Source organism: Falco punctatus, assembly GCF_963210335.1.
Source record: "Falco punctatus genome assembly, chromosome: 5".
In the NCBI taxonomy this organism is placed as follows: domain Eukaryota; kingdom Metazoa; phylum Chordata; class Aves; order Falconiformes; family Falconidae; genus Falco; species Falco punctatus.
In genome coordinates this window covers 73,332,805-73,358,484 of record NC_137584.1, presented here as the reverse complement: position 1 = coordinate 73,358,484, position 25,680 = coordinate 73,332,805, and the positions used below count along the sequence as shown (strand labels likewise).

Here is a 25,680-nt window from a genome sequence, read left to right as displayed (position 1 = left end):
CTCCAGAGCCAGCAGAGAACCAGTGTTGGGGTGTTTGGGCTGGGCGTTCGCTGCTGCCAGGACTCTGGGAGCGGCTCCCGGTGCACCAGCATACTGACCTGGGGAGGAAGAGGAGGAGCAGAGTGGGATGCAGTGGGAACATGGCTCACCTGTACATGATGATGTTCATGTAGCAGCTGTCTCGCTGGAAGCAGGGACTCAGCCAGATCTCATCCCCCCGAGTGAAGCGCACCTCCACGGGGTAGTGAGCCACCAACTTGGGGTTGTTCTCCAAGGCACCCTTCAGCTCCAGCAGGGCTTCCTTCGTCTTCTCACTGCCCAGGAGAAGCCCCCAGCCCCAGTTAATGCCGACATGGGCATAGCCAGCTCCCTTCAGGTTTGAACCCCCATCACCACAGCTCCATCCCTGGCCCCACGCTAATTCAGGGAATGGCTTGGCATGTCCCAGCACACCCCTCCCATTGCTTTGTGCTCACAAAGCCCCAAGATATGGTGTGGCATGGATTTGGTACCCCAGGGCAGGCATGCAGAAGGGTCCCCATGCTAGGCTTGGAGGAAGGAATGGTGCCTCCTCCTGGACCAGTTCCTTTCGTCCATGGCTTTGCCCCTGCTCCAGGCAGCCTGGGCTGAGGTAGAGCACAGGCAGGGGATGGGGTCTGGGCATGAAGCCCAGCTGGGGGTGGCCAGGGAGGGCCTGCAGGGCCATTTACATGGGGATGGCCCAGTCTTGAACGTGCTGCTTGAAGCGACACTCGTAGTTGAAGATCTTGTAGCTGATGGAAATATTCTCCACTCGGGAGCTGAAGAGGAGCCAGAAGAAGAAGCGGTTGATCCAGGATACCAAGCTGGGCACGAAGGTGCTGCAGGGAAGAGAGCAGGAGGTGAGGTCTGATCCCAGAGCTGTTGCCCAGGGATTTGCCAAGGGCAGGCTGTGAGCTGTGGTGCCACAGGCCTGGGGATGCTGGGCAAGGGGATGCTCTCCCAAGGGGCTGTAAGCAAAGCTGCAATCCTCCAAGGGTGCTGGAGCCCATGGGGTCCTTCAGCCCTGCCTCGAGCTCACCCATGCTCATCCCACGTGATCTTGGACCTTGCACCCTTGCCCTCAGCTCCCTTTTCTGCCTCCTGCTGCAAGCTAGAAAAGGGGTGCTTGGTCATCACCTTCCCTGCCCCCTGTGGCCTCTGTACCTCCTCAGAGCATCCTAGCACTGGGGGACTGAGAGATACTGGGAACAGGGTGGAGTGCCAGGGTGGACCCCTTGGCAGAGTCCTAAGCAGCCACAGCCTCTCTTCTCCCTCTTCACGGGGTCCAGCCCAGCTCTCCTGTGCCACCAGGGTCCAGTTTCCCAGCCCAGCCGCCATGACCCGGCCGGATCTCCTCTCTCCACCCTGGTGCTCGGGACATGCCGACAGCCAACATCGTTCCCCCAAACCCTCCCGTGCCGCTGCCGACCCGTGCCGCCTCGGTGTGCCGGTCCACCTCCGTGCACACGAGGGCAGTGCGGCCCCAGGCGTCGGTCCCAGCCCGAGCCCGCTCCGCCTGCGCAGGGGCTGGGCTCGCTCGGAGGGCAGGCGCCTCCTCCTTTCCCCGGGATGGGGGTTCTCCGGGTCCCAGTCCCACCTTGCCGTCAGCCCTGGGGCTCTCAGCGAAGCAGCACAGGTTTCATTGTAAAGGTGCAGAGAACAGATCTGGATGAGGCCAACCTACACTTGCCCCAGCTGCTGCCCAGGGCATGCTCCTACCTGATCCAGAGCAGAAACTCCAGCAAGTAATAGCCAACAGCATAATCCCACAGCCAGCTGGCAGAGGAAGAGGGGGGCTGCAAAGCCAAGCAGAGGAAGATGATGGTTATCAGGGACTAGCAGGGTTTGCAGCTCTCTTGCCAGCAGGCACGAAGGTGGGAGCACAAGCCCGGACCAGAAGCAAGCTGGGAGCAGGGGTTTGGAGAAGGGTACCCCAGGACTCCCCAGATCTCTCTCCTGTGATGAAACAGGGTCGCATACAGCCCCAGAAAGAAACCAGGCTTTGTCATGAGGATGCTAAGAGCTTGGACAGCCCCAACTACATCTGTTTCCTGAGACCCTCTGACTGTGGAGCACGGGCAGTGTCCAGCCCAGCCCCAAAATGCTGTTTCCCTGATCAGCCACCCCAGCAGCCCTTGCACTGCAAGCCCATGGTGCAAGGCCAGCTCTGGGAGGGCACCCAGCTTCATGCACGGGCCCTTCTCCCTTCACACATGGAGCCCGGTGGGACCTGCCTTGTTGGTGGGGTCCTGGTAAATGATGCTGACGTTCTCACTGTGAGGGAACCACAGGAATCGGAAGTACTGGGATCTCTTCAGGTGGTCCTCGAGGTGATCGAGTACCTGCAATAACCAAAGAAATCCACCATGGTGATTGTCCCCTGCCCTGCAGCAGGGATCCCAGGAGCCAGGGGTGGAGGGACCTCAGAGGACTCCCAGAGACGGTGGGGCTGGTCCAAGGAGTCTGTCTGCAGAGTCTCAGCGAGCCCTGGGTTGGAGGGGAGTCAATACAGCCCAGCCGTGCACCAAGGGGCTAACAGAGCCCATGGACCCGACATCTGGGTAAGGGAACAGGGCATGCCTGTTGTCTCCTCTCAGTTGTGATGGAGCTCCCCATCTTGAAGATGCTGCTGGACCTGCATCTGGCATGTGTCCAAGCTCAGACCCTGTGTCCTCCCGCCATCATACCTCTGCAGCCCGCAAACTGCTCCATCAGGCATTCTCAGACATGAGGCAGCACAGCTAGGGCTAGAAGGGCCCCCTCCAGCCATAAAGCCAAGAACTCTATACTGACTGGTGGCTACCAAAAGCCACCTCCTGCTGCAGTGTCAGGGATGCTCTCCCTAGTTTTGACACCCTGGCAGCACAGCTCTCTGCAGCTCTGGAGCCCCAGGGCAACAGGGAGTGGAGCTGGGATGCCACAGGGGATGGAGCTGGAATGCAGTGGATGATGGAGCCAGAATGCAACAGAGGATGGAGCCGGGAGGCATTACACGGCCCTGTCCTAGAGACATCCCCTGCTTCAAATGCAGAATTGCCAAATCGTACATAAAGACACCAAAAAGGGCTTTAAGAAAGGCAGCTTCCTCGGATAAGCTGCCTGCCCAGCAGCCAAGGACAGCAAGGCATGGGGATTCTGAGTGGGCAGGGAACAGGCAGGACAACACAGATAATGGGGCTCGAAGGGGTGACCATAGCCTCAGGACATACTCAGCCTGTTCCCAGGGTCACCGGGGTCCCGTCCCAGGCTGCCTGACACGGCAGCACCTGCAGAAATTAAAAGACCCTGCATCCTGCATCCCTTCTCTCTGCCCGTTTGTGCAAGCATAGAGGGACCCTGTGCCCACAGTGCTATTTTGGCTGGGCCAGCACTTTTCTTTCTTGCAAACAGCCTCTCCCACCACCCCCTGCAGAGATCTCCCATAGCTTAGCAGAAAGGCTTCAAAACCCAGCAGCTTTGCTTTGAGGAGTTTGCTTGACACAAGAGAAGGTGCAATGACCCATGGATATAACCCCAGGACGGTCTCGGCTCCTTTCCGGCTAGGTCATTTAAGTTACTTGTCTTAATGAGCTATTAATCAACCAGGCTGGGCTGCTTTAGCACCGAGCATCTTGCTGTGACCCTGCCATAAAGTGAGGGCTGTGGTCCTGTTAAAGCAGGGAGGATAGGAAGACAACTAGTGTATTCCCGTAATTGGTGAGAATTGCTAATTGCTAACTGGTGAGACAGCTAATGCTGTTGTCTTCATCTTCACATCTGCAGCTCCCAAAGAGCCACAAAATCTAAGATGTTCCCAAAACAACCCATTTTCTGGCTAGAAAAGGTCCTATGTTGGAAACAGTTAACAATCGTGCAAGTAGAAGCAGGGCAAAAGCAGCAATCCCATGGTTTTCATTGGTCCCGTTTAGGAACAAACGCATCAAAGTAGTAAAAGAAGTGGGGAAAAGAAGGATGCAGCTTTCCCAAGGTGATCCTGCCGACGTCTGTTTGTCTTCCAGCTGTGGCGTTTGAGTGCAGAAGCAAATAGCTAGCAGGGTGACCTTTTCAATGTGCGCTTTTGATTCTGGTGATATCAGTCTGAAGAAAATAAGCCTGCGACTTTGTAGGATAATTACAGCACAGCGAGCCGGCTTCAGGAGTCCTTGGGGACGTTGTCTGCTGGCTGAGCGCCGGAGTCGGAGGCAGAGGTCAGGCGGTGGAAATCTCGTCACTGTGACATGGCCAACGCACACAACAGAGATGACCCTGAAGCATGCAGAGATCTGGGGGATTTTGCTCGCCTTCATTTCCTTCCCAGGAGCCCAGAACAAATCCCTTTGCTTCATAAAGACTGGGTCAAAAGAAGTCACTTGCTTTCTCGCTTGCAAACACCCTCAAGAGCTCACTGAGCCGAGGGTCAGGCACTGCGCCTGCTGCAGTGTAGGTCTGGTGGCTCTGGATTGTCCTCGGGGAAAGGGCTAGGATGGGACGTGGGGCAGTTGTGGCCAAGGTGCTGTGGAGGATGAAACACAAGAAGTCACGAGCACATGTCCCATAGGTTTGTGAGAGCAATGAAGGGCAGCAAGGGAGCATGGGGAGCTCTCATTTTGGGAGAGACGGATGCTCAGCCTCCCCCTTTGCCTGTGTGCTGCCTTGTGCCTGGCAGGGTCCTACCGCAGCAGGGGACGGTGTCTGAGTCCTGGTTGGAAGAGTCACTTCCACGCACTGAGTCCAAAACCAACAGTCCCTCTGGCTAAGAGGGATGAGGTCAGGCCCAGCAATGGAGAGGGGGTTTAGGTGCAGGGTGGTCTTGGAGGGATGAGGCTTGAGGGATCTATCCCCAGTGCCTAGGACATCCCCCAAAGGCTTCAGGTTTGGGTTAGGGTTAGGATGTGGTAGGGCTCAGACCGAAAGAAGCACTTCTTCACCCACCAGCTTGCTAAGCTGTGCAAGTCTGCAGGCAGTTAAAAGTTTGCATGGGTTCAGAAGCAGAGCAGAGACCTTCCTGGAAGAGAAACCCACTGCCTTACGCCATACATACAAACCACCCCCAGCTCAGGAAGCCCCAAGGCTGCACAGATCAGGGGAAGAAGTATCATATCTAAGACTAACCCATCTTCATTCTCATCAGCCTCCCAGCACATCTGAGGCAAGGGGATGCTGAGTGCATCCCTGCCACCACCCAGGGAGGCTCTGCAGGTCTCTCTGGTGACCTCAGCTGTGCAATAAACCCTCTCAGTCCTGCGCCTTGTTCGTGGTCATTGTCAGCAGCTAGGGCAGCTGAGTTTATCCCAGTGATAAAGATGATCACGAGGCCAGAAAAGAAAGCATGCAGTTCTTATATAACCACAAATCCAAGCCCGGCTCCTCTGACACATATATTATTCGCAATGTCTTAGATAACTCAGGCTTAAATATTTCAAGCAACCTGCTCCCTTGCCATTATTCTCTTCCGCCTCACTGAGCCACTCGACATGAAAGCCAGAGATCGGGGAAGCAGGCGAGGAGCAGCAATGACTGAGAATTGATAATGGCATTAATATTTATAGAGTGCATTCTTGTTTCACCCTCCTAACAGCCCCGAGGGATGCGGAAAGATGGGTTGAGCTGTGCAGAGGGCATAGCCTGGGGAGATGATGCTGAGCAGGGTACCTGCCCTGCTCAGGACAGCAGGGTTATCCTGCACATGAGCTTAAGTTTCCTAGCTAAGAGGCAGTTCAGGAGGTGTAAACCAACACTCAATCTGGTAATGTGGCTGAGGAAAGGTGCTAGAGGATGCAGTGAAGGTCCAAGCAGTCTGGCAGGGTAGGTGAGGGCCAAGATGTAAGGAGCTGGCAGGCTCCCACCACATTTAAAAATAAATCCATTTACAGTGAGGAACTCCCTGCTGCAGGGCACCAGGGAAGTCCCAGCTCAGGGTGCAAAGAGGCCATTCACAAGCAAAAAACACTCCTGAGCCTTTAAACTCAAACCCATCACCTCTGCAACTGGAACCACTGGTAATGAACTCACTGCAGACTGGGAGGGCACCCTGGGGAAATATCTTGGTGGGTTTCTCTTATTCCTCTGTCTTCCTTTCCCACCTCCCAGGAAGAACAAGACCCTGAAGTGCTCCAGCTCTCGACTGCTGTGGTGCAGCTGCTCTTAAGAGGGGTGAGAGCAGGCAGGCAGACATGCTAATGGACTTGGATACTGTGCACGGACCCCTCTGCCCCCCTCCCCAGTCAGCCCAGCCACCTGCAGCTCAGCACGAGGACCACTGGGTGCCTGTGGATCAGGGCTGACGAAGCAGATACTGCAAAACCGCATTACATTCACATTCCAGGTGGTGTTTGAGCCACCCCAATGGGGCACTGAATTATTCAGTCCTTAAAAAATTAAGGACAGCATTTCTCAGAGCTTTATTAGTGCTGCAGCTCTGATCAATCCTGCAACAAATTTTGCTGCATTTGTCCAAGGGATATTTTTTTTTCATGAGCCCAACTTAACGAAGGCTTGTGCTGTCATAAGCCAGGACTGGGACTGGACCTGTGAGACCCAAATGAGACGACAGATGAGGATGCTGCTGAGGATGCACTAACAGGGATGTCAGACCTCACAGGAAGACAAAGACAATCGGTGGTTGAAGCAGATCCAATCTCCTGGAGAGGTCCCTTTCTGCCACCTCCTGGTTTCTCCCTCCTGGTAGACTTAATGCCTGTTTCCCCATCCAGAAATCTTCATTGTTTCCAGTGAACACAGTGAGGCAGCACAGCATTTAGAAGGCCACCAGGTCTCTCAACTTGCAGGTGGCCCCTTCTCTGTAGGCTTTACCCTCTGCAATGCTGCGGCCTCCAGCGATGATCTGGGACAAGCTGGACGATTGCTCAACGAAAGGCAGTAGATCACATCCCGACACAGCAGCTGTGTCCAGCTGTCCCAGCTGTGAAGGGGCTCAGCATCACAAAACCAGCTTGCTCCATCTGGCTTCCCAACACCGTGAGGGTGGGAGGGCTCCAAAGAAATGCATCCAGCAGTTAAAAGGAGTTTACATAACTGCAGAGACAGGGCAAGTTGGTTTCGATGTGTTCCCAGGAGAAAGAATTCCTTCAAATCACTCTGTAGAAATGCCCACTGGGCCTTCAAAAGGCTTTCTGAGGGAACCAGATCGCACCCAACATTGGCCACAAAGCCACATGGAGATCCAAGCTCGTAAAGCCCAGGAGATGCACTGCCCCAAAAAGGGGCATTTCATGCCTCTTTTGAGAGAAATCAGTCTGTCTCAACCTGGCTCCTCCCGGGGATGGAAGGCTCGGCTGAAGGAAACCACTCTCCAGCACTAAGCATCTCTGTACCAGCATCCCAGGACACTGTCCCCAGTGCCTCAGCCACACACTGAACAAGAATCTAAACTTCTTGTGTGCTCCACGGTCAACTAAGTGCCCTTTCATAGGTTAATGCAAGATGTTGTCTTCAGGAGGGACATGGCCATGAAGCGGAGACAAGAGGGAGAGGATGGATGGCGGGACAGCAGAGCTTGCCAGGAGAAAACAGCATGTGCAACCGTCAGAGCCATGCAAGATCCTGATCTGTGAGAGAGCAGGTCAGACACCCTCCTCAGAAAGCTACCTCCCTTGGGGACATCCCAGTTACTAGCACCATACAACATAGTCTGAGTGATTTAGCACTTTGGTAAAATGGAGACAGACAAGCCCAATTCAACAGAACAATCGGTTTAAAGGGAGTTTCCCAAATGCAGCTCTGAGGTTGGATCCTGATAAAGGGATTTGTTCAATCTGGCTCTTGAACCGTGTCACCCATCCCACTCCTTCTCATCCCCAGCACGGTTTGTCCCAAGTTCAGCTCAAAAAAAAAAAAAAAGAGTTAAACCCAACTTCACACTGGGAGATAGAGAGTCCATCCCAAAAAATACCCAGACCTCACACACAGGGAAGGACCAAGTTATTATCTAGAGCACAAGATGCTCATGGACTATTTTAAGTGGCCCATCTGTTGCTGGAAAAAGCAAGGCTTTCTGTTAGCTGAGCAGCAGGAGACAACGAGATGGGAGTCGGCACTTCCTCGGAGAGCGCACGGCTCATGGGAGCAGCTCTGCCCTGCGGGATGCTGCTCTGCTCCTCTGGGACCCAGCTAGGCGCTGCCTGCCTCGAGGGATGCTGGCTCAGCGCAGGCAACTCTTCTCCCTGTTCTTCCTTGGTCCAGGCAGCACATCAGCTCATCAGGCCAACCCAAGATTTCCAGCAAGGGCAATTTTCTCCAGCTGGAATATTAAATCTGCATTAGGCTTAGTCATGCGTGCCTGGAGTTACCAGATCACTGACCTGCCGGCGCCCGTGAATGCTGAGTTAAACGGAGCAGAGGTGTTGGCTCATCCATCTCACGGTGACGTTTCCCATGAAGAAGCAAATGCTGAGTGTGGCAGCGCTGACGCCTGCAGACTCATTCAGTATCTCTAACCTGATTGCGCTGGAGCCTCTGTGCTCAGCCCCGCCGTGGCTTGGAGGCAGCCCAGGGAAGATGAAGCTGATGACCATGGGCAAACTTCCATGCCTGCTCCAGTGGGACCACTGGTGTTGCACAGCCCGAAACAGCTCCCCACCACTGCGGCTGCCCTTCCCTTGCTTGTCCCTGCCATCACTGAGGTTAAGGCACTGCTCACCAGGCAGGAGAACAGTTGAAAACCCACAGAGTTGTGCGTGAAGGACAGACCCACAGCTGGAGGAGGGGGTCTGATTTCTGTCACCTTTGCGCTGAGTCAGGCAGGGGACAACTGATGCTGAGAAGTGAGGATGATGATGCAGAGAGGCCAGGACATGGGGATGTCCATTCTTTTCCCTAAAGAGGGCACTTCCAGAGGGCATGCACCTCGCCAGACCCAAATGTAAATCAGAGGTGAAATCAAGAAGAGTAGAAGTGTTTTCACCCTCCTTTCCCCCACCTTGGTCTCACCTGTGACATGCAGCTCCCCCCAGTAAACCCAAGCCCAGCCAGGAGTCCCCTCCCAGGCAGGAACCCTCTGCCCCCCTAGATCTCAGGTTTGCAATGTACCCCAAGCCCACGCAGCCCCTCCGAGCTGGGGATCATGCCCAGAACAGCAGGCAGCAGTCCCTGCCCGCCTCCCACCTGCCAGGTGGGCCAGCCCTCCCACAGCATCCTCCCACAGCATAGCGGTCCCATCTCCCCTGCCAGGACCCAGGGGATGTCTCTGAAGGACACAGCCATGTTCCAGCTCAGAGTCGCTCTCCGCAGCTCAAGGTGAGTGCAGAAACTCTTTGGCAGGTTCCTGAGGACACTGGAAGCCACTAGCCATCTCCTGCAGCTAAGAGCCACCTTGGGGCTGCACAGAGTTTGGTCCAGGACAGTGAAATCAGTTATTTGAATCTCAGGCTGGATAAATGCAAAAAATCTCTATCAGTCTGGACCAGTTTTAAAAGAGGAGCCTGGGAACAGCTCAGGGGTGAGTGTGGCAATAACAAAAGAGGTGAGGTTTCACATCACCTTCACACCCCTGAGCTGTCCTGGGCCAGATGTGAAGCTGAAGGGAGCTGGGGATGGACACAACTTCTCCCAGAGATCACAGAATCACAGAATGGTCACGGCTGGAAGGGACCTCTGGAGATCACCTAATTCAACCCTCTGCTAAAGCAAGTTCTCCTAAGAGCAGGTGATGCCTTGCAGTTCTCAAAAAAAGCACCAGGAATAATAAATAAGGGAAATTACTTTCATCTCCATGTCTTTCACACACAGCTCAGCCTCTCTGCCCAGCTCCCCCAGGCTGGACACAGAGGGGTGGCTGCAGAGGGTCCCAGTGCGAGGTGCAGAGGTCCCATCTGCTCTTTTGTGAGGACCGAAGGACTCCTCCTTGTAGACTCACAGCAGCTTGGGCTTCCCCACCCAGCCTCCTCCCAGATTTTGTGGCCAGCAAAGCTGCCAGAGCAGGCTCAGCCCTTGCCTCTGCTCCATGCAGCCCCCCTGAGAACAAAGCAGATGTCTTCCCCCAACTCAAGGGGACTCAGCACCTCCATTTCCCACCGCCCCACTGGCTCAGTTTGCAGCCAAGCGAGGGGCTGCACCCTAAGCCCTGCTTTGCTCCTGAGCACCAACTGCGCAAAGCAATGCACATCTTGCTGCAGCTCCCAAGCACCCCACTGCCCTACGTGGCATGGAGATGGCACTCACGTGTACCTCTCCTCCCCACCCCACTACCTGCACCTCTCTGGTCCCAGAAGATGCTGTTCCATCTGTGGGAAGTTAAAGTGGCATTCCCTAAGAAACATCTCTTTTCCTTCATCACCCTGGAGAACTTTCCAGCTTAAAGGACACCATGAAGATGCAGGAGAAGTACAACCTACACACACATGTGGGATTTTCCACCAGCATGCGACCACTTCCCAATCTTCCTCCAACCATGTTACCTCACTGACAACGTTGCTTATCCCCAAGGTGGCTTTAAAAGCATCTCCCACATCATACCTCAGTGAGGGTGGAGGGGAAGGCCACCTCGTGCAGGTGGAACTGGGGCACACACTGGAAGGTGACAGTGAGCACGATGCCCAGGCAGCCAAGGTGCAGGCGGGCAGCCTGGAATATATCTGCATTGATGGACTCGGAGCACTCCAGGATCTCTCCTGAGGCTGTCAGGAGTGTGAGCGCTACGACCTGTTGAGAGGGGAGCAAAGCTTCAGCAAGCATTCCATGCGCCCCATCTCCATGCCAAGATCCTGCATTCAACCCAAAACTCCAAAACTTAGGGCTGGGGGCTAAGCAGGGAGACCCCTGTAGCATGACCATCATCACAGGGTGCTTTCTGCAGAGCTTGCCTACACCAGCCCCTCCTGCTACCTTGGATGAAAAAGATCCTTCTCTCTCTGGAGTATGCTAGGAAAAACCATCAAATAAAGAAGTAAAACTCCCCCAGATTGATTCACTTCTCCATAACCATCAGTGGAATCACCATACAGGATTTCACAGAATCATGGAATCACAGAATCATTTAGGCTGGAAAAGATCTTCAAGATCATCAGGTCCAACTGTTAACCCAGCACTGCCAAGCCCATCACCAACCCATGGCATGGCCCCGAGCGCCACATCTACACGTGTTTAAATCCCTCCAGGGACGGTGCCTCCCCCCCTCCCTGGGCAGCCTGTCCCAGTGCTGGACACCCTTTCAGTGAAGAAATGTTTCCCAGTCTCCAACCTAAACCTGCCCTGGTGCAACCTGAGGCCGTTCCCCCTTGTCCTGTCGCTTGTGACCTGGGAGCAGAGACCGACCCCCTGGCTGCAGCCCCCTCCCAGGCAGCTGTAGGGAGCGATCGGGTCCCCCCTGAGCCCCCTCCTCTCCAGGCTGACCCCCCAGCCCCCCCATCAGATTGGTGCCCCAGCCCCTTCTCCATTTGAGCTGAGTTGAGGGTTTTCATAAGTGTCTAATTAAAAACAGACCTGGGCCCTGCAGAGACTTGGTGTCGGGGGACTCCGATACAAGAATTGTTTTCCCTTTGGTACAGAGTTTATTCATTAGATTATAAAAGCATAAAGCACAGGGACAGGGCAGTTTTAAGCTGCATGATGTTTTGGCTGGCAGACGAGGTCCCACTATGCATGGGGGGCATGGGGGTCCCCCACAGCAGCTCCATGATGGGGGGACAGAACCCTGCCTGCTTGCAGTGTGCTCCTTCCTTACCCCAGGGCCAGGCACACCAGGCTCAGACTGGGGTGGTGGGACATCTACCCCAAAGCCCACAAGATGCTGATGTCCATGCATCGACACGCTCCCAACTTGTCTCACCTGGGTGGAGAGGATGCCATGCTTGATCCCGGTGTTGTGCGTCCCTGTCCCAATCACACCAGCTGCTGCCACCTCCGAAATGGCTCCTAAGCTGGGGGTAGACAAAGGGGCTGAGTGAGGCTCTTTGTGCACAGGACATGGTGTGGGGCACAGCCCACCATGCCAGGCATTACCCCACATGCAGACCCTGTAGAGAGACCCCCAGGACTCTCGAGCCTCAACGAGCAGGGTTTCCCACCCTTCAGGGTACATATCGATCAGGATGTTGCTATAGTCCATGGGGAGGAAGAGTCAGCTGGCGAGCACAGATCACCATGGTCAGCTCAGCTGTATCCCATCTCTCCCTACCAACCTAGAGTGACTCATTGGGGTGGAGGCAATCCTTCCCACATGCATTCAGAGCACGGGGTGAGGAACCTGGGTTTACCCCAGGAACATCACTGTGCAGCAAGGCTGGAAGTGGCATCCACAAGCACAAGGTCTGCAGACCAAGGTCTGTCCCTCCAACCATCGCCAAGGTGGGCACATGGGGATGGTAGAAGGTTAAAGCAAACAGTGCTGTTCCTGCCATTTCCCCCAAATACTCCTACAGCTTCCAGCAGCTGGGGAGCAGGGACCTCCTGAACCAGCGATGGTTTCTGTGACCACTGCAACCCTCAGTGGATTCCTCCACTGTGAGGGTCTCCTGCTCATACTGTTGGCCATCTGCTCAGGTAGGGCTTATTCCTCTGAACTCTCACCCTGTCCCTGGCTCTGACAAACCCATCACTTTCACTGACAGAGGAACACAGCTATTGAGCTAGACTGTAAGACAAGAGCCATTTCTTCCCTGAGGTCAGCAAATGAAAGAGATTGAGTGTGAGAAACGCTCTCCATGGCTATTTCCTTTGCAAACCCCTGTCTGAACGTGGCTCTTACCAAGACCTTGACAATACACCCACAGCAAGGGAGAACCACAGTACTGGAGGCAAAGGGATCAGCTGTGATCAGATTAAAGCATCCCACCCTCTGCCCTGATTGCCCACCAGTTCCACCTCCTCTTCTGCGGACACCAGACATCGCCAAACAATGCAGAGCAAAGATACTCCCACACCTCCTGCTAAGATATTCCAATGGCTAATTGCCCTTTTCCACCAAAGACTCATTTCTAACCTAATTTTGCCCACCATCAGCCTTCTTTGCCCAGAGCTGACTGCTATCCGCCTCTGCCCCATGCAAGGCATTCCTAGGAAGGGCGCTCGCTTTCACCTTTGGAGGGTCAGGGAATGCAGTTTTCCTTGATGAAATGGAAAGGACCAGACTGGTGGGGGCAGTGAGAATAATAGGGTTAGGGTAGGGATAAAGTCCAGCCTCCTGCTTTGAGGCAGGATCAGCTACTCTATCGTGGAGAAGGTTGACCTGTAGTCTGCGGAACACTGGTAGAAGACCAGATCCTGAAGGAAACACCCCTATTCCACAGTAAAATCTCTTCAAACATCTTTGTTTTGCTACATCCCAGCACTTGATGTGGGGCAAGGCTGGATACCTGGGAGGATGCCCAGGGACAGCCCTGCACACGTATCCCACTTACTTGGCCAGGGCCAGCCCATGCTTGCTCAGCTCAACATTCAGATCTGAGAGGAAAATCCCACCTTCCACCGTCACTTGCTGCTTCTCCTTGTCCACCTGCAAAGGATAGGTTGGGAGAGGAGAAGGTCACACAGCTCAGAGGAGAAAACACCCCATGGAAAACACCTCTGCTCTTACCCATGCAGCTGATAACGTCTCTACAGAAAAGCCACAGACCACGAGGGACCTGTTCCATCCTGAGCTGCCACCTTCCTCAGACCTTCACTCAACCTAAACCTCATCCAACCCAATGGTGCCACTGGTTCCTGCCCCTGGTCCAGACCCGCCTCCCCTCTGCTCTCCCCAGTCTCAGGGTGTGTAACCTCTCCCGTAGCTTCTCCCAGGTGCTGGTCAACGCAAGGGGGGAAGACATTGTCCCCCCAGCAAAGCTTTGCCTGCAGCAAACCTCTTCTCTCTGCCCTCCTGCCCTGCTCAACCAGCTCCTGGTTCTCACCATTAGGAGCTATTCATCCTGTTTCTGACAGACAGAGCTGTCAGGGAGGGAGCTGTTCCTTAACTAATTATCGCTGTTAATTACCACTCATGAGCCAGCTCCCAGAATATGCTGCTAGAGTCAGGATTTTTCATCTTCAGCTGCACACATACACACACATGCACATGTACAGAAACATGCATGCATATATATAGGCACAAATGCATGCATGCACACGCAAGAAGCATGCACACACATACATGTGTATGCACACACGACACAGGCGTGCACACACATACATTTGCATGCACACATGACACAGAGGTGTGCACAAGAGTCAGTTCTCTCACTGTTTATAACCAGTCATCCATACAGCCCCAGTAAGACCCCACTATCTTCCTACACGCTGGGGGTCTGGATGCAAAGCAGAGGTCGGGAAAACCCCTCCTCAGCAGCTCTCCTTTTCCCAGAGTTGTTCAGGATATGATTCACAGGCAACCAGGAAGAACTGTTTCCTTCCCAGCATCACTGAATGGAGCAATCTCCCACAGGGACGTTTCCCACCTGACACAGGAACAAACCATGGACCATGAACATCCAGCCGGGTCTTTGCCAGGCTGTTCTCCCTGAGGCACCTTTGCAAGCTCGCCACAGAAGGTGATCCTGCCAGGTACCTCCTTCCCATCCAGCAGACCATGCTGTGATGAGGACAATGTTCCAAGGCTAAGCCCTCACTGAATGCTTGCTGGGAAGACATCACTTCTTTCCATTTTTATAGCCGCTCCATACGCTTCCAATGCACAAGGGATGCTTTTACACCGGGAAAATGTATCCCCCAGTCTTGTGCCAGCATTTCAGGGTCTGGTTTGGGAAAACTCCTGCTTGTGAGGAGAGGAAAGCCTCTCCATCCTTCCACCTCCCACCCTGGGTATGGCAGTGTTGGTGCAACACATCCCAACCCTCGGTGGCCTTACGAACAGGGGTGCCACCACATTTCAGGGCCACCACACCACCTCCTAGAAGCCAGTCTCACCTTGAGGACTCTGTTCATCTTTCCCATCTGGATCATGAAGTCATCGGTGCAGGCGATGTCCGAAGGAGAGTGACCACCCCCCACCACCTTCACCCTCTTGTCCCGCTGCCTGGCCATATCCAGGATCTGTAAAGACAACAGCATCCAACATCTCCCTCAATGCCATGTGCTAAGAGAGATGCCAGAGGCACTGTGAAACATCCCAAACTAAAATCTCACCCATGGTGGACATCCATTTACTTGGATAACTCCATCATCTGGGATTAAAACCACCCCTGGAGCCCAGACACCTCCTAAGACAACCCTTAGGATCATCCTTGAGGGTTGGACTAGATGACCTTAAAGGTTCCTTCCAACCCAAACCATTCTATGATCCCAAAAGAGGCGATGCCCACCTGAAACACCCTAGGGTGACAGGCATCTCTGGGGAGACAAAAGTGACACAGGAGTCCCATCCCTCAGCATGGCAGCTGGGGCAGGCAGGGCATGCCAGAAGGATGCCAGATGCTGATGCCCAAAGAACAGAGTCCAACTGGGGCCAGGCGTGCCAGTTTTCTACATTTTTTAGGTGTTTGGCACATCTGCTGAAGAACATGTGCAGCTCAGTAGGATGTGCCACCTCCTGGAGCTAATGGAAGGACTCATGTTGCCACCATCTGGGACCTCTCTGACTGAACATGATGGAGCATTACAGCCCTTCCTGGTCTTTCCTCTTCCTTATTTCAAACAGTTTGTCATCTGGAAGCACCGTCCTCACCTCCCGGATCTCTTCCACTGAGGTGGGCTGGAAGTACAGCTCCGGAGAGGAGCCGTAAGTCTTGGCCCAGTTCTGGAACTTGACTCCTCCTTGGCCATGAACCTGGACCGAAAACAAGTGTTAAACCAGAAGAAAGCAAGTGCCTTCCCTGCTTTTCCACACAGCCCATCCTTTGTCTGTCAAGACCACTGTACCAGAGCCAGGTTTCCAAAAGGATTAATTATTTATGGACACAGAGGTTCATCTCAACCCCTTGAGTCCATAGAGCAGAGATGTTTCCACGTGAGCAAGTCAGCCTGAACTCCCTTTGCAGTCAGTGGGGAGAATTAGAAGGACTCCTGGGCTGTTTGAGACATTTCCCTTGAGCACAGTCCACCCTTCCCTTCTACAGCATGATGTGTGCCAGGGTCCCCTTTGTTTGCATGGCCTTTTCTGCTCTGGTGTCCTCTCAGACCTGGTCTCGGCACCCATAGCTACCTCATGGCCCATGGGCATGGCCTCATGTCCCAGTGTTCCCAGATGGTCCCACTACAAGGGGCTGACTGGATCCAGGCTGGGACCTCCCTCCCACCTCAGCCATCCATCCTGAGACACTGTCCCCAGGCCTGGCATGAAGGGGTGCAGCCAAAAGACCCAGCCCCATCCCATCTCCAGGCAGGTGGTAAGTCAAGGCAGGGCATCCCCAGGGTGGTTTAGATGAGTCCTGGCTGGGGGGGACACGGGGGACAGTTTCTCCCTGGCTGTGGCCAGCCCAGGCTGGGGCTTGGGCAAGAAAGGACCTGGTGTGGGTTTGGGCATCAAGCCCTAGAGAAGATGGGCAATCCCCTTGCCCCAGGCAGGACTGGATCCAACTTGCTGCCCTGCCAACACATGTCCCACCTTGGCTGCAGGGGATGACTTGTTCCCATGCCACCTCATGCAGTCTCCTTCCTCCTGTTCCCTCTCCATCAGCAAACCCTCCGCCTTCCCCCGTCCCACCCAGGCTCCCTCCTCTGCCCACAGCTCATTCTCCTTCCCCCACCTCTGTGATGGCTTCAGCTTCCAGCCAAAGAGAAACTTTGGCCCCAAACTGGCCAAACTTCTCCAGGGATGCAGAAAGGGCTCTTCCAGGGGTGTCGGCAGCACCCTTCCCTGCAGGCCCCATCCCTTCGCGCCTCCCCATCCCTTCACACCCCCCCACCCCCATCCCCCCATAGGCTGCTTTTAGGGGCTGGGCAGGGCAGGGATAGTGGGTGGCCCATCACCCTGCCCAGGGAGGTGACACTGCCTGGAGCCAGAGCCATCAGGAAGCTATTGCAGATGGCCCAGACAGCTGCAGGGAGTCCTGGGGGTGGGGGGTGGGGGATGGGGCTGGGCAGCATCCCCCAGGCAAGTTCAAATGTAGGGATGGTCTGCGAGCCAGGTGCGGAGAGAGAGAGAGGAAAAAAATGGGAAAAAACCCAACCGAAAAAACAAAAACAACAAAAAAAAATAGAGGAAAGTGAAAATCCAGGAGTTAGAAAATGCTCCTGCTCAGCAGCCAGAGCCTGACCTGATCTATCCAGGGAATCTGTTGGCTTTCTTTCCCTCTCCCTTTTCTGGGACACCTTCCCATGTCTCATCACGGAGATGGTGGTTATTAAATCCGTATCAAAGATGGTAATAAAATCGCGTTGCTCTGACCACGGCACATGGCTCCACGCTGCCTGGACCACATTTCCCACCCCAAAACCTGAGAAATTCCCATCTTGGCTGCGCTGTCTTTTCCTTACCATCCCGTCAGCCTCCCTGTGAGATGCTGCTGGAATGACTCTGGCTGCTCCTGCCCTGGGACGAGGGGTGATCCCAGCAGGTCCAAGGCTGGCAGAGCTTGCTCCTGCCCTGTGGGTCAACGAGGAGCTCCTCTCCAGGCTGTAAGGATAATGAATAACAGCCCTTCCCTAGGGATTTGCCTGATTCCCTGGGGGAGGAGAGGGGCTGAGCCCTTTGCTCCTGGCTGGCAGAGCAGGATCCACCCATGGATTTGAACCTGGAGTCCTGCATCTTACAGGGATGCTGCAAACTCGAGTGTTTTGGGGAGAAGCCATTTCTCTTCTGGGGCGTCCTAGCCCTGGAGCAAGTCTCCTGAACCCGCAGCCTTTGCACCAGGCAAAGCTGGGCAATGCAGGAAATAGGGAAAAGGCCCTGCCAGGTTTGGGGGGACCCAGCAGTGGGTGCACGGGGGAGCTTCAGGCACTGAGTGATGCGACAACCTTGCTGTATCACATCACCACGCGCAAGACAGGTGCTGGGGGTCTTCACTCCCTGCCTTGCAAGGAGGAGGATGCTCCGTGCCTTGCACCCCAAACGCACCCCACCATCCCATCCGGAGCAGAGAGGGGGGACAGGAGACAGCTGGGGAATGGGTCTCATCTGAAGGACAGGCAAGGAGCAGCGATTTGCAGGAGCTCTGCAGCGCTCTGTGGCTGTGCTTCGGTGATAAGCAAACCCTCCCTGGTTCCTCATTAAGGAGGGGATGATAACAATTTTTCTGAGCTGGCTAACTCAGGCAAGGTGACCTTTGGGAGCACTGCTCCAAGCCCCGAGCAGGCAGGGAACCACCACTGCAGGCAGCTGCTTTCCGTGACCATGGGATGCTTTCAGAGACCCAACCTTAAAACAATCATGAACCAGGGGGGAAATTGCTTCTTAATTACAGAACAAGAGCTGTGCAGCCTGCAAAGGGCCTCACAGCATGTCCAGCAGCTTTTGCTTTGGGTCTTCACATCTACCTTCAAACCTCCTTGACCTCCTGGCCATCCTGAAACTCTGCTGATGTTTTCCTGGCTGCAATGCAGCAAATTAATGAATAATCTTCTGACACACCTTCAAGTCCAGATAGACACCAAGGGGTCCAGCTGACTGGGGTCAGACACCTCCAGGGCTGCCCAGCCAATAGCTCTGGGTCCAAGTGCTGTGCAAAGGTCATCAAAATCTAAAAAAAAAAAAAACCAAACCAAAAAAACACCAACTCAAGAGATTATTCATTAACAGTGCAGGGTGAAGGGGATGCACATGGGGAGGGATGCAGCTCACCACCACCACCACCTCAGCCTCTGCCAGCTCTCAGCTACATCCAGGAGGGATGTCACATCTTGGCTAATTACAGCAGAACAGCACGGCCGGGAATAGTTCAATTAAAGGATGAAAGAAAGCATAAAAATAAAAAAGAAAACAGTGGCGTTTTGCCAGATGTGGAAGCTATTTGTGAATTTATTTGTGCATCGATGACATTTTTGGTGGGATGGAAAATGCCCCGGTGAGCAGCAGAGTCTCTCCTGGAGACATCCTGACAGCAGTGCTTGGCTGGGGGCTCTTCTGCAGCTCCTAGATAATACGTCCAGGTCAGGGAAGGATTCAGTCCCCCAGGTTTACCCTGGGGATCGGGAGACCAGCGGTCACTGGCATAAATCCTGGGAGCACAATGCCAGCAGATGCATCGGGTGGGTTTGCCACGCCGGGGTGTGCAATTTGCACAGGGAGGACAGGGCTGCGGACCCTGAACACTGCCAGCTCTCCGGCACTGCCAGGGTGACACAGGGTTATCGGCTGCTGTGGCTTAGCTGGGGTTCTCTGAGGCAGCCAAAATGGGGTTGGGAGCTGGGAGAAGCCCCTCTCTGCACCCTCACAGGCACCTCTGCAGCTGCTGGCATTGAGCTGACCCAGCAGTGGGGTCCTGCTGGAATCTCCTGCCCTTGCAGCCACTCTTGTCACTGTCACATCTGCACCAGGAATGGCCAATCCATTCACAAATTACAATGCATTCACAAATTGCAATTCATTCATTCCCATATTTCAACGGATTACCAGTTGCAGTGCATGCCCAAGTTGCAATGCACTCAGGGAGCCTGCCTTGCCACCCTGCTGCAGGGGTGGACACCTGAGGCTCTGCCCACGGAGCCACTGCAGGAGCCTGGAGATTGGGTTTGCCCAAAAAACTGGCTTGTGGCTGGAGCCTTGCCCCCCTCCTCTGCCAGTTGTGCTCTTCCCCAGAGCTGCCTACGCTTGGGGGGCTCCCAGAGCTGCTACGTCCCCTACATCAGTGGGGGCAAGTGAGGCAGGAGATCTGCTGAAGCTCTGAGTGTCTGAATCTTGAGAGCTGTTCAAGCAGTGCCTCAGGTCAGGCAGAAATCAGGTGAGGGTGTTTTTTTGGTCTCCTTTCTTCTCAGTTTAAAAATAAAATAGTTGAAATTTAATTATAGGCAGCTTTTATTCTTTATTTCTCAATCTCCAAGGGCTTTCTTTTCTCTTTTCCAAGTTAATTGCTTCCTTTCAGAAATGGGGCCAGAGAACAACGTCTGGAGGAGGGGACGACAGGACCAGAGTTGGAGCCAGTATGGAAGCAGGGAGATATTTTCCTTTAATCCTCACCACTGGGCACAGGCCGAGTCCCACCATGTCCTCCCTGCGGATCAGCATCCCTGCTGATGGGTACCTGGCAGCCTTTGAGGGAGAAGCCAATTAAAACAGCACATTTCCAGGGTTTTTTTGGTCCAGGGTGCTGGCCACATCGTCCACCCTCACACCAGGGTGGGTTTGGCTCCCAGGGAGTTGATGCTGCAGTTTGAGCTCTGGCTTGACCTGTGCAAAGGCGTGTTGGCCCCAGAGGGACCTTCGCCCTTGGCACCCAGCAAATGGGGCATTTTCAGTCCCAGCAGGGCTGAAATATTAACTGAGCATCCCTGTGGCAAAGCCGTAGCTATCCCAGAGTCCAGGGATGCGCTGGGTTGAAATTTAACCTGGTGCCCTCAAGCTTGGTGGGTGCAAGTGACTATGGCTGGGTGCAGTCCTGCCCCCCTGCATCCAAACCCCATGGGGCAAAGCTAGTGGCAGAGCAGGGGTCTGTTGTGGGGTAAGGTCCTGGAGGTGCAGGATGAGGCCCACCTCCTTCCCACAGCAGCCCTGAGCCAGTGCCCCAAAGCAACTGTGGTTTTGTGGGTTCCGCCTATACACTCTTTTCTTTTCTTTTCTTTTCTTTTCTTTTCTTTTCTTTTCTTTTCTTTTCTTTTCTTTTCTTTTCTTTTCTTTTCTTTTCTTTTCTTTTCTTTTCTTTTCTTTTCTTTTCTTTTCTTTTCTTTTCTTTTCTTTTCTTTTCTTTTCTTTTCTTTTCTTTTCTTTTCTTTTCTTTTCTTTTCTTTTCTTTTCTTTTCTTTTCTTTTCTGACAGGTTTCAAAGGTGAACCCCAGCAGCTGTGGGTTTTCCAGCCCGCCTGCTGCATGCATGGGGCAGGGTCACCCTGCCAGACCCTGCCAGTAGGCCGGCCCCGGGGCTGGGGCTCTGCACCCTCCACAGTTCCCCAGCATGACCCTGCCAGGCTCTGCCTGCACCCTGCACCCCCTGCATGCACTCCAAGTGTGCACCTTGCACCCCAATACCCACATTGGGCATCCTGTGTGTGCAGCCTGCACCCCATGCATGCACCCTGTGGATGCACCTTGCATTCTGGTACCTGCTCCCTGCACCCCGTGTGTGCACCCTGCAGCCTGGTGCCTGCACCCTGCACCTCATGTGTGTGCCCTGCACTCTGGTACCTGCACCCTGCACCTGATGTGTGCATCCAGCATCCTGCTTGTGCACCCCGACACCCCCAGTGCCTGCACCCTGCATGCTGCTGCCCCCGCCTTGCACTCTGGTGCCCGCTCCCTGCAATCTGTGTGTGCACCCTGCACCCCAGTACTCACGCTGTGCACCCTGAGTGCGCACGTTGCACTGCCTGCATGCACCCTGCACTATGCACCCTGCACCTCATGTGTCCTTTGCATCGCATGTGCACACCTTGTGAAAGGGTTAAGGCCCCGAGAACAAGGGAGATGTCCTAAATACCTCAGATACAGGTACTCAGCTGAACAAAAGTGGCTCCGGATGGGTGTGAGGAGGAGGCACCTGCATAAGAGGTGCTCGGGGCCATAAAGATAAGAAAGTCACAAGAGAATGGCAACAACAGCCTGGGAGAACACGTGGCAGAAGTAAAGGTCAGTGGGTGGGTGCAGTGAAGAAGACTACAAGCCTTCATCTGCAGACCCCGGCAGCCACCCAAAGACCACCAGGATAGACGACTGTGCACTTGGACCAGAGATTTTAATCTCAGGTTTCTTAAGGAGTTCTCAGCGATCTTGGGACTGTAATGTTAGGGTATTTAGGCTCTGGCAGTTTGCACTGATGGTGAAGCTACCTCCAGTGCCCCCCCGTGCTCCAATAAAGGCTGCCTTGCTGAATAACAGCCTGCTGTTATTTTTACTCTATCAGACTCCTTACCCAGCTGCACCTAGCTAACCGCTTCCACAAGGGAAGTTGAAAATCGAGGCGGTTTGGGTGCTGCCGACCCTTGCATCACCTGCACTGTACTTGTGCACCCTGCACGCTGTGTGTGCATCCTGCACGCTGCTGCCCATCCCTTGCATTCTGGTGCCTGCACCCTGCACCCCAGTACCCATGCTGTGCACCCTGTGCATGCACCCTGTGTGTACACCTTACACCATATATGTGCATCCTGCACCCCATGTGTGCACTTTGCACCATACATGTGCACCATTCACCCTGTGTGTGTGCACTCTGCGCCCTGCATGCTCAGCCTGCACCCCATCCATGCCATCCAGCAGATATTTCCAGCAGAAACTCATCTCACCCATTGCAGAGACACTGGTGGGGTCAGAGGGGTAGGAGGAACCCTAGGGGTGACTGTCCCTACCAGATACACTTGTCCCCTGACCATGGTGTGACTGCCACCAGCTTCTCTGAAGCAGAACCAGGCTGGGGAGGGCAACAGAACATGCACCTCCACTGCCATACCAGCATCTTGCTTAAGTGGTAAAAAAGCCGATGGAGGATAAGTAACAGGAGCTGAAGCTTTAATTCCTGCGCATGGCGCTCCTCAGGGGAATGAGTGTCCTGGGGAACAGCAGTGGCAGTGGAAGGTTGCTGCCTGTCCTTGGTGATTGGAGCAACACATCCCAGGGATGGTGGAGGTCAGACCTCCCGGCTTCGTGCTCGCTGACCTTTGGAAGGATTCACAGTCACATTCATCAGCACCAGCACGGATGAGCACAGAGCATGGAAGGGGGGGGTGCCCAATTGCACCAGCAGTGCCAGAATTGGAGATTTGGGGGTTTTAGCTGTGCATCACTTTGCAAACACCCTGCAAGCAGCCTCGCAAACCCAGCCCTGTCTTTGTGGCCGGGTCCTGGACACACTGGGTGCCGCCGCTGTCGCCCACATGGTCACTATCGGAGCATCCCAGCTAGAGCAGAGGATGGAGCCAGGGGATGCTGCTGGGCTGGGCTGGCTCCAGGCTGGGTTTCACAGTTTCTCTGAGTGCAATGCCTTGTCAGCACTCCCCTGCAGCCCCCTCATGCCCACTGGCAGACGAACCCTGTGAGATAAGGCCCCGAGGGATTAAGCAAATTAAACTAATCTGTGATTTTACCCTCTGTGCACCACCTCCTTCTTTGGAAGAGCAAGAAAGCCCTGGCTGGCCTGGGAAAGCCCTGAACCCCCCAGGTTTGCAGTGCCACAGCCAGAGCAAGGGCTGCTCTGCACCAGAGAGTTGGTTTGCTTTGGGGGCTACTCCCCCACATAACAGGAGTGACCACCAAAACCTTGCACCCTGCACCCTTGCAGCTTGTAAACCCCAAGACGCAGCAGCGGATGCAGCTGGGTCCAGCCACTGCTGCTGAGCCCAGTGGAAGAGTAACTTCACACCCCCGGTGGGATTTATTCTTTGCCAGAACTGAACTGCTCAGAGCAGCTGAGCCTCTGCTCCCCCAGGGACATGTCGTGATTCTTCTTCTCAATATCCATTTTTTTGTTGTTGTTCACCAAGGTGAGTGTTTAGATTTGTAGAGTGGGAATTGCAAGTACCTCCCAAAAAATAAACCCAGTCTTTTGTGTGCTGCCCTGGGAGCTCCAGGAGCTGCCCCTAATGCCAGGGCTTTGGGAGATTTTATCCAAGCCTCTGCTGCTGGATCAGGGCTTTGAAACCCACCCTGAGGTTTTCCAGACAGTTTCTTCTTTTTCACATCGAAGAGTTGAGAGGGGAGCAGGATAGGACCACCACGGTTCATGCAGATGGATACCACATCCACCCCGGGGGAGGGGTCTGCTGATGCAAGCTCTGCAGCATCCCAAGGGATGTGGTCCCTCTCCCTCTGCTGTGCCCAATGCCACTGTGAGCTGTGAAAAGAAATGGCTCAGAGGAGCCCAGTCCAAAGCCAGACTTCTTTTTTCATTGCAGACTCCATCCATCGCATCAGGGCCCGGTCCCATGGGTACTGTTAGCAGCAGCCAATGCCATTGCTCATGTTAATAGCTGAAGGGTTTCTCCTGGGAATAAACCCTCTGACAGACAGGGTGAGGCCTCCGAGGAAACCTAGACTGGACTTTGCATCTCTTCTGATGGTGTTTGCATTGCTCTGGCCATGCCCTCCCAAAACTGTCAGCATCAAAGCCCAAGTCTGCTTTGGCTTGGCTGGTTTCCTGGGTCCCTGCTCTGCAAGCAGTGGGGTGTCTCCATCCTAAACCAGGTGCCCTGGGCTAACTGCATCCCACCAGCCTGCATGGGCATCAGAGCTCATTGAACATGCCGAGGATGCGTGCACCCGAGGACACGTACGCCCCAGGGATGGAGGCTGCATGCACCCAAGGGACCAAGGCCACGTGCACCTGGGGGGCCAAGCACATGTACACCCAAGGAGCCGAGGACACGTGCACTATGGGGACTGAGGACACGTGCATCCCAGGGACTGGGGATGCATGCACGGGGGGGGGGATGAGGACAAGAGGACATGTGTACCTGTGGGGCTGGGGATGCATGTACCCAGGGGACCAAGGGCGTGTGCACTCCAGGGTGCTGAGGACACATATGCCTGGGGCACTGTAGATGCATGCATCCCATGGGGCCAAGGGCATACACAGCCAGGGTGGGGGATGGGAGCTGGAGAAGCCAGTCTAGGCTGCAGGGGAGAGGGCATGGAGCTGGCATGGGGTGGGAATTTGCAGGAAGGGGGCTGCTGGAGCAGAGGGATGCCCTGCTGTGGCAATGCATGGTGCACGGGGAGGTATTACGTGGTGTGCAAGGTGGGAAGGGGGCTTAGAAGCTCTTTGCAGGTCCTCCTGCCTCCCAAAATCATTCCCTGGATCTGCAGAAGGGCTGGTGCACTGCTGGGCACCAATGCAGCCTTGCAGCCTGCCCTGGGCTGGGTGGAAACACCCAGGTCAGGCCCCTGTCAAGGGCTGGCGTGCAGGGAAGGCTGGTGGGAAGCTGCCAACACCTATTAAAACCACAAGCCCAGATGCCAGTGCCATGGGAGAGGCTGTCCTGGCAGCGCCTGTCTGGCTCCCTGGGCAGGGCCGAGGGGCGGGTGCTTGTCTGCAGCTCCCAGCTGCCCGGGGATGCTGCTTTTGGATTTTACATTTCATCAGCAGAGTCCAGCGCAGCTCTGGCACTTGCTTCCGAGGCTGCCTTCCCTGCCAGCAAACCCAGAGAGGACGACAGCCAGGGTTACAGATAACTCCAGGCTGGGGGGAGCAGGTTTAAACACCTCGCTGCCTACCCAGGGGCTGGCTTTATTCTCTCCCCCCACCCCAAATCCACGCAGTTCCTTTTTCAGGGATGAATCCGGATGCGAAACATTCCCTTGGGTTTGCTGGCAGAGCAGGGATGGGCTGGGAGGAGGGATGCAGACAGACAAACCACAACGCTCCAGCTGAAAATAGTTGAGGGCTGGGGAAAATCTGGGAGGCAGGGGTGTGGGGGTGGAAATACCAAGCATGTTTGCACAAATCCTTATGCTGTGCTGGATGCCTGTTTACCACATCTGTTGGGGCCAGGAGAAGGGCCGAGAGCTCAGGGGAAGGGGGCTGCAGGCAGGGGCTGAGCCCTGGCACCACAGGGAAGAGGCAGCAAGATGCTGCACGACCCTGCACCGTAAAGACTACAGGACGAGCCGAGGTGCTGGGGTCACTTTGTGCTTTATTTCTCAACAAAGCAGAAGGCAGCGTTAATTATTATTAGTGCATTAAAACCTCCACACCAAAACAAACCACGTGGC

General features: G+C 54.6%; 1 protein-coding gene across 1 annotated transcript in view; it reads right to left on the bottom strand.

The window, feature by feature from the left end:
• LOC308064083 (L-gulonolactone oxidase-like) overlaps positions 1-25,679 on the bottom strand; it is a 33,810-nt gene extending 8,131 nt beyond the window's left edge. The window contains exons 1-10 of the mRNA XM_080388008.1: positions 17,368-25,679; positions 15,617-15,718; positions 14,860-14,985; positions 13,356-13,450; positions 11,786-11,876; positions 10,474-10,659; positions 2,256-2,363; positions 1,741-1,817; positions 711-860; positions 150-314 (exon numbers count right to left, since the gene is read on the bottom strand). Of these exons, the coding sequence (XP_080244134.1) occupies positions 150-314; positions 711-860; positions 1,741-1,817; positions 2,256-2,363; positions 10,474-10,659; positions 11,786-11,876; positions 13,356-13,450; positions 14,860-14,985; positions 15,617-15,718; positions 17,368-17,370 (1,103 nt within the window). The 5' untranslated portion in view covers positions 17,371-25,679. The remainder of the gene's footprint in view (positions 1-149; positions 315-710; positions 861-1,740; positions 1,818-2,255; positions 2,364-10,473; positions 10,660-11,785; positions 11,877-13,355; positions 13,451-14,859; positions 14,986-15,616; positions 15,719-17,367) is intronic.
• Between the last annotated feature and the right edge of the window lies 1 nt (position 25,680).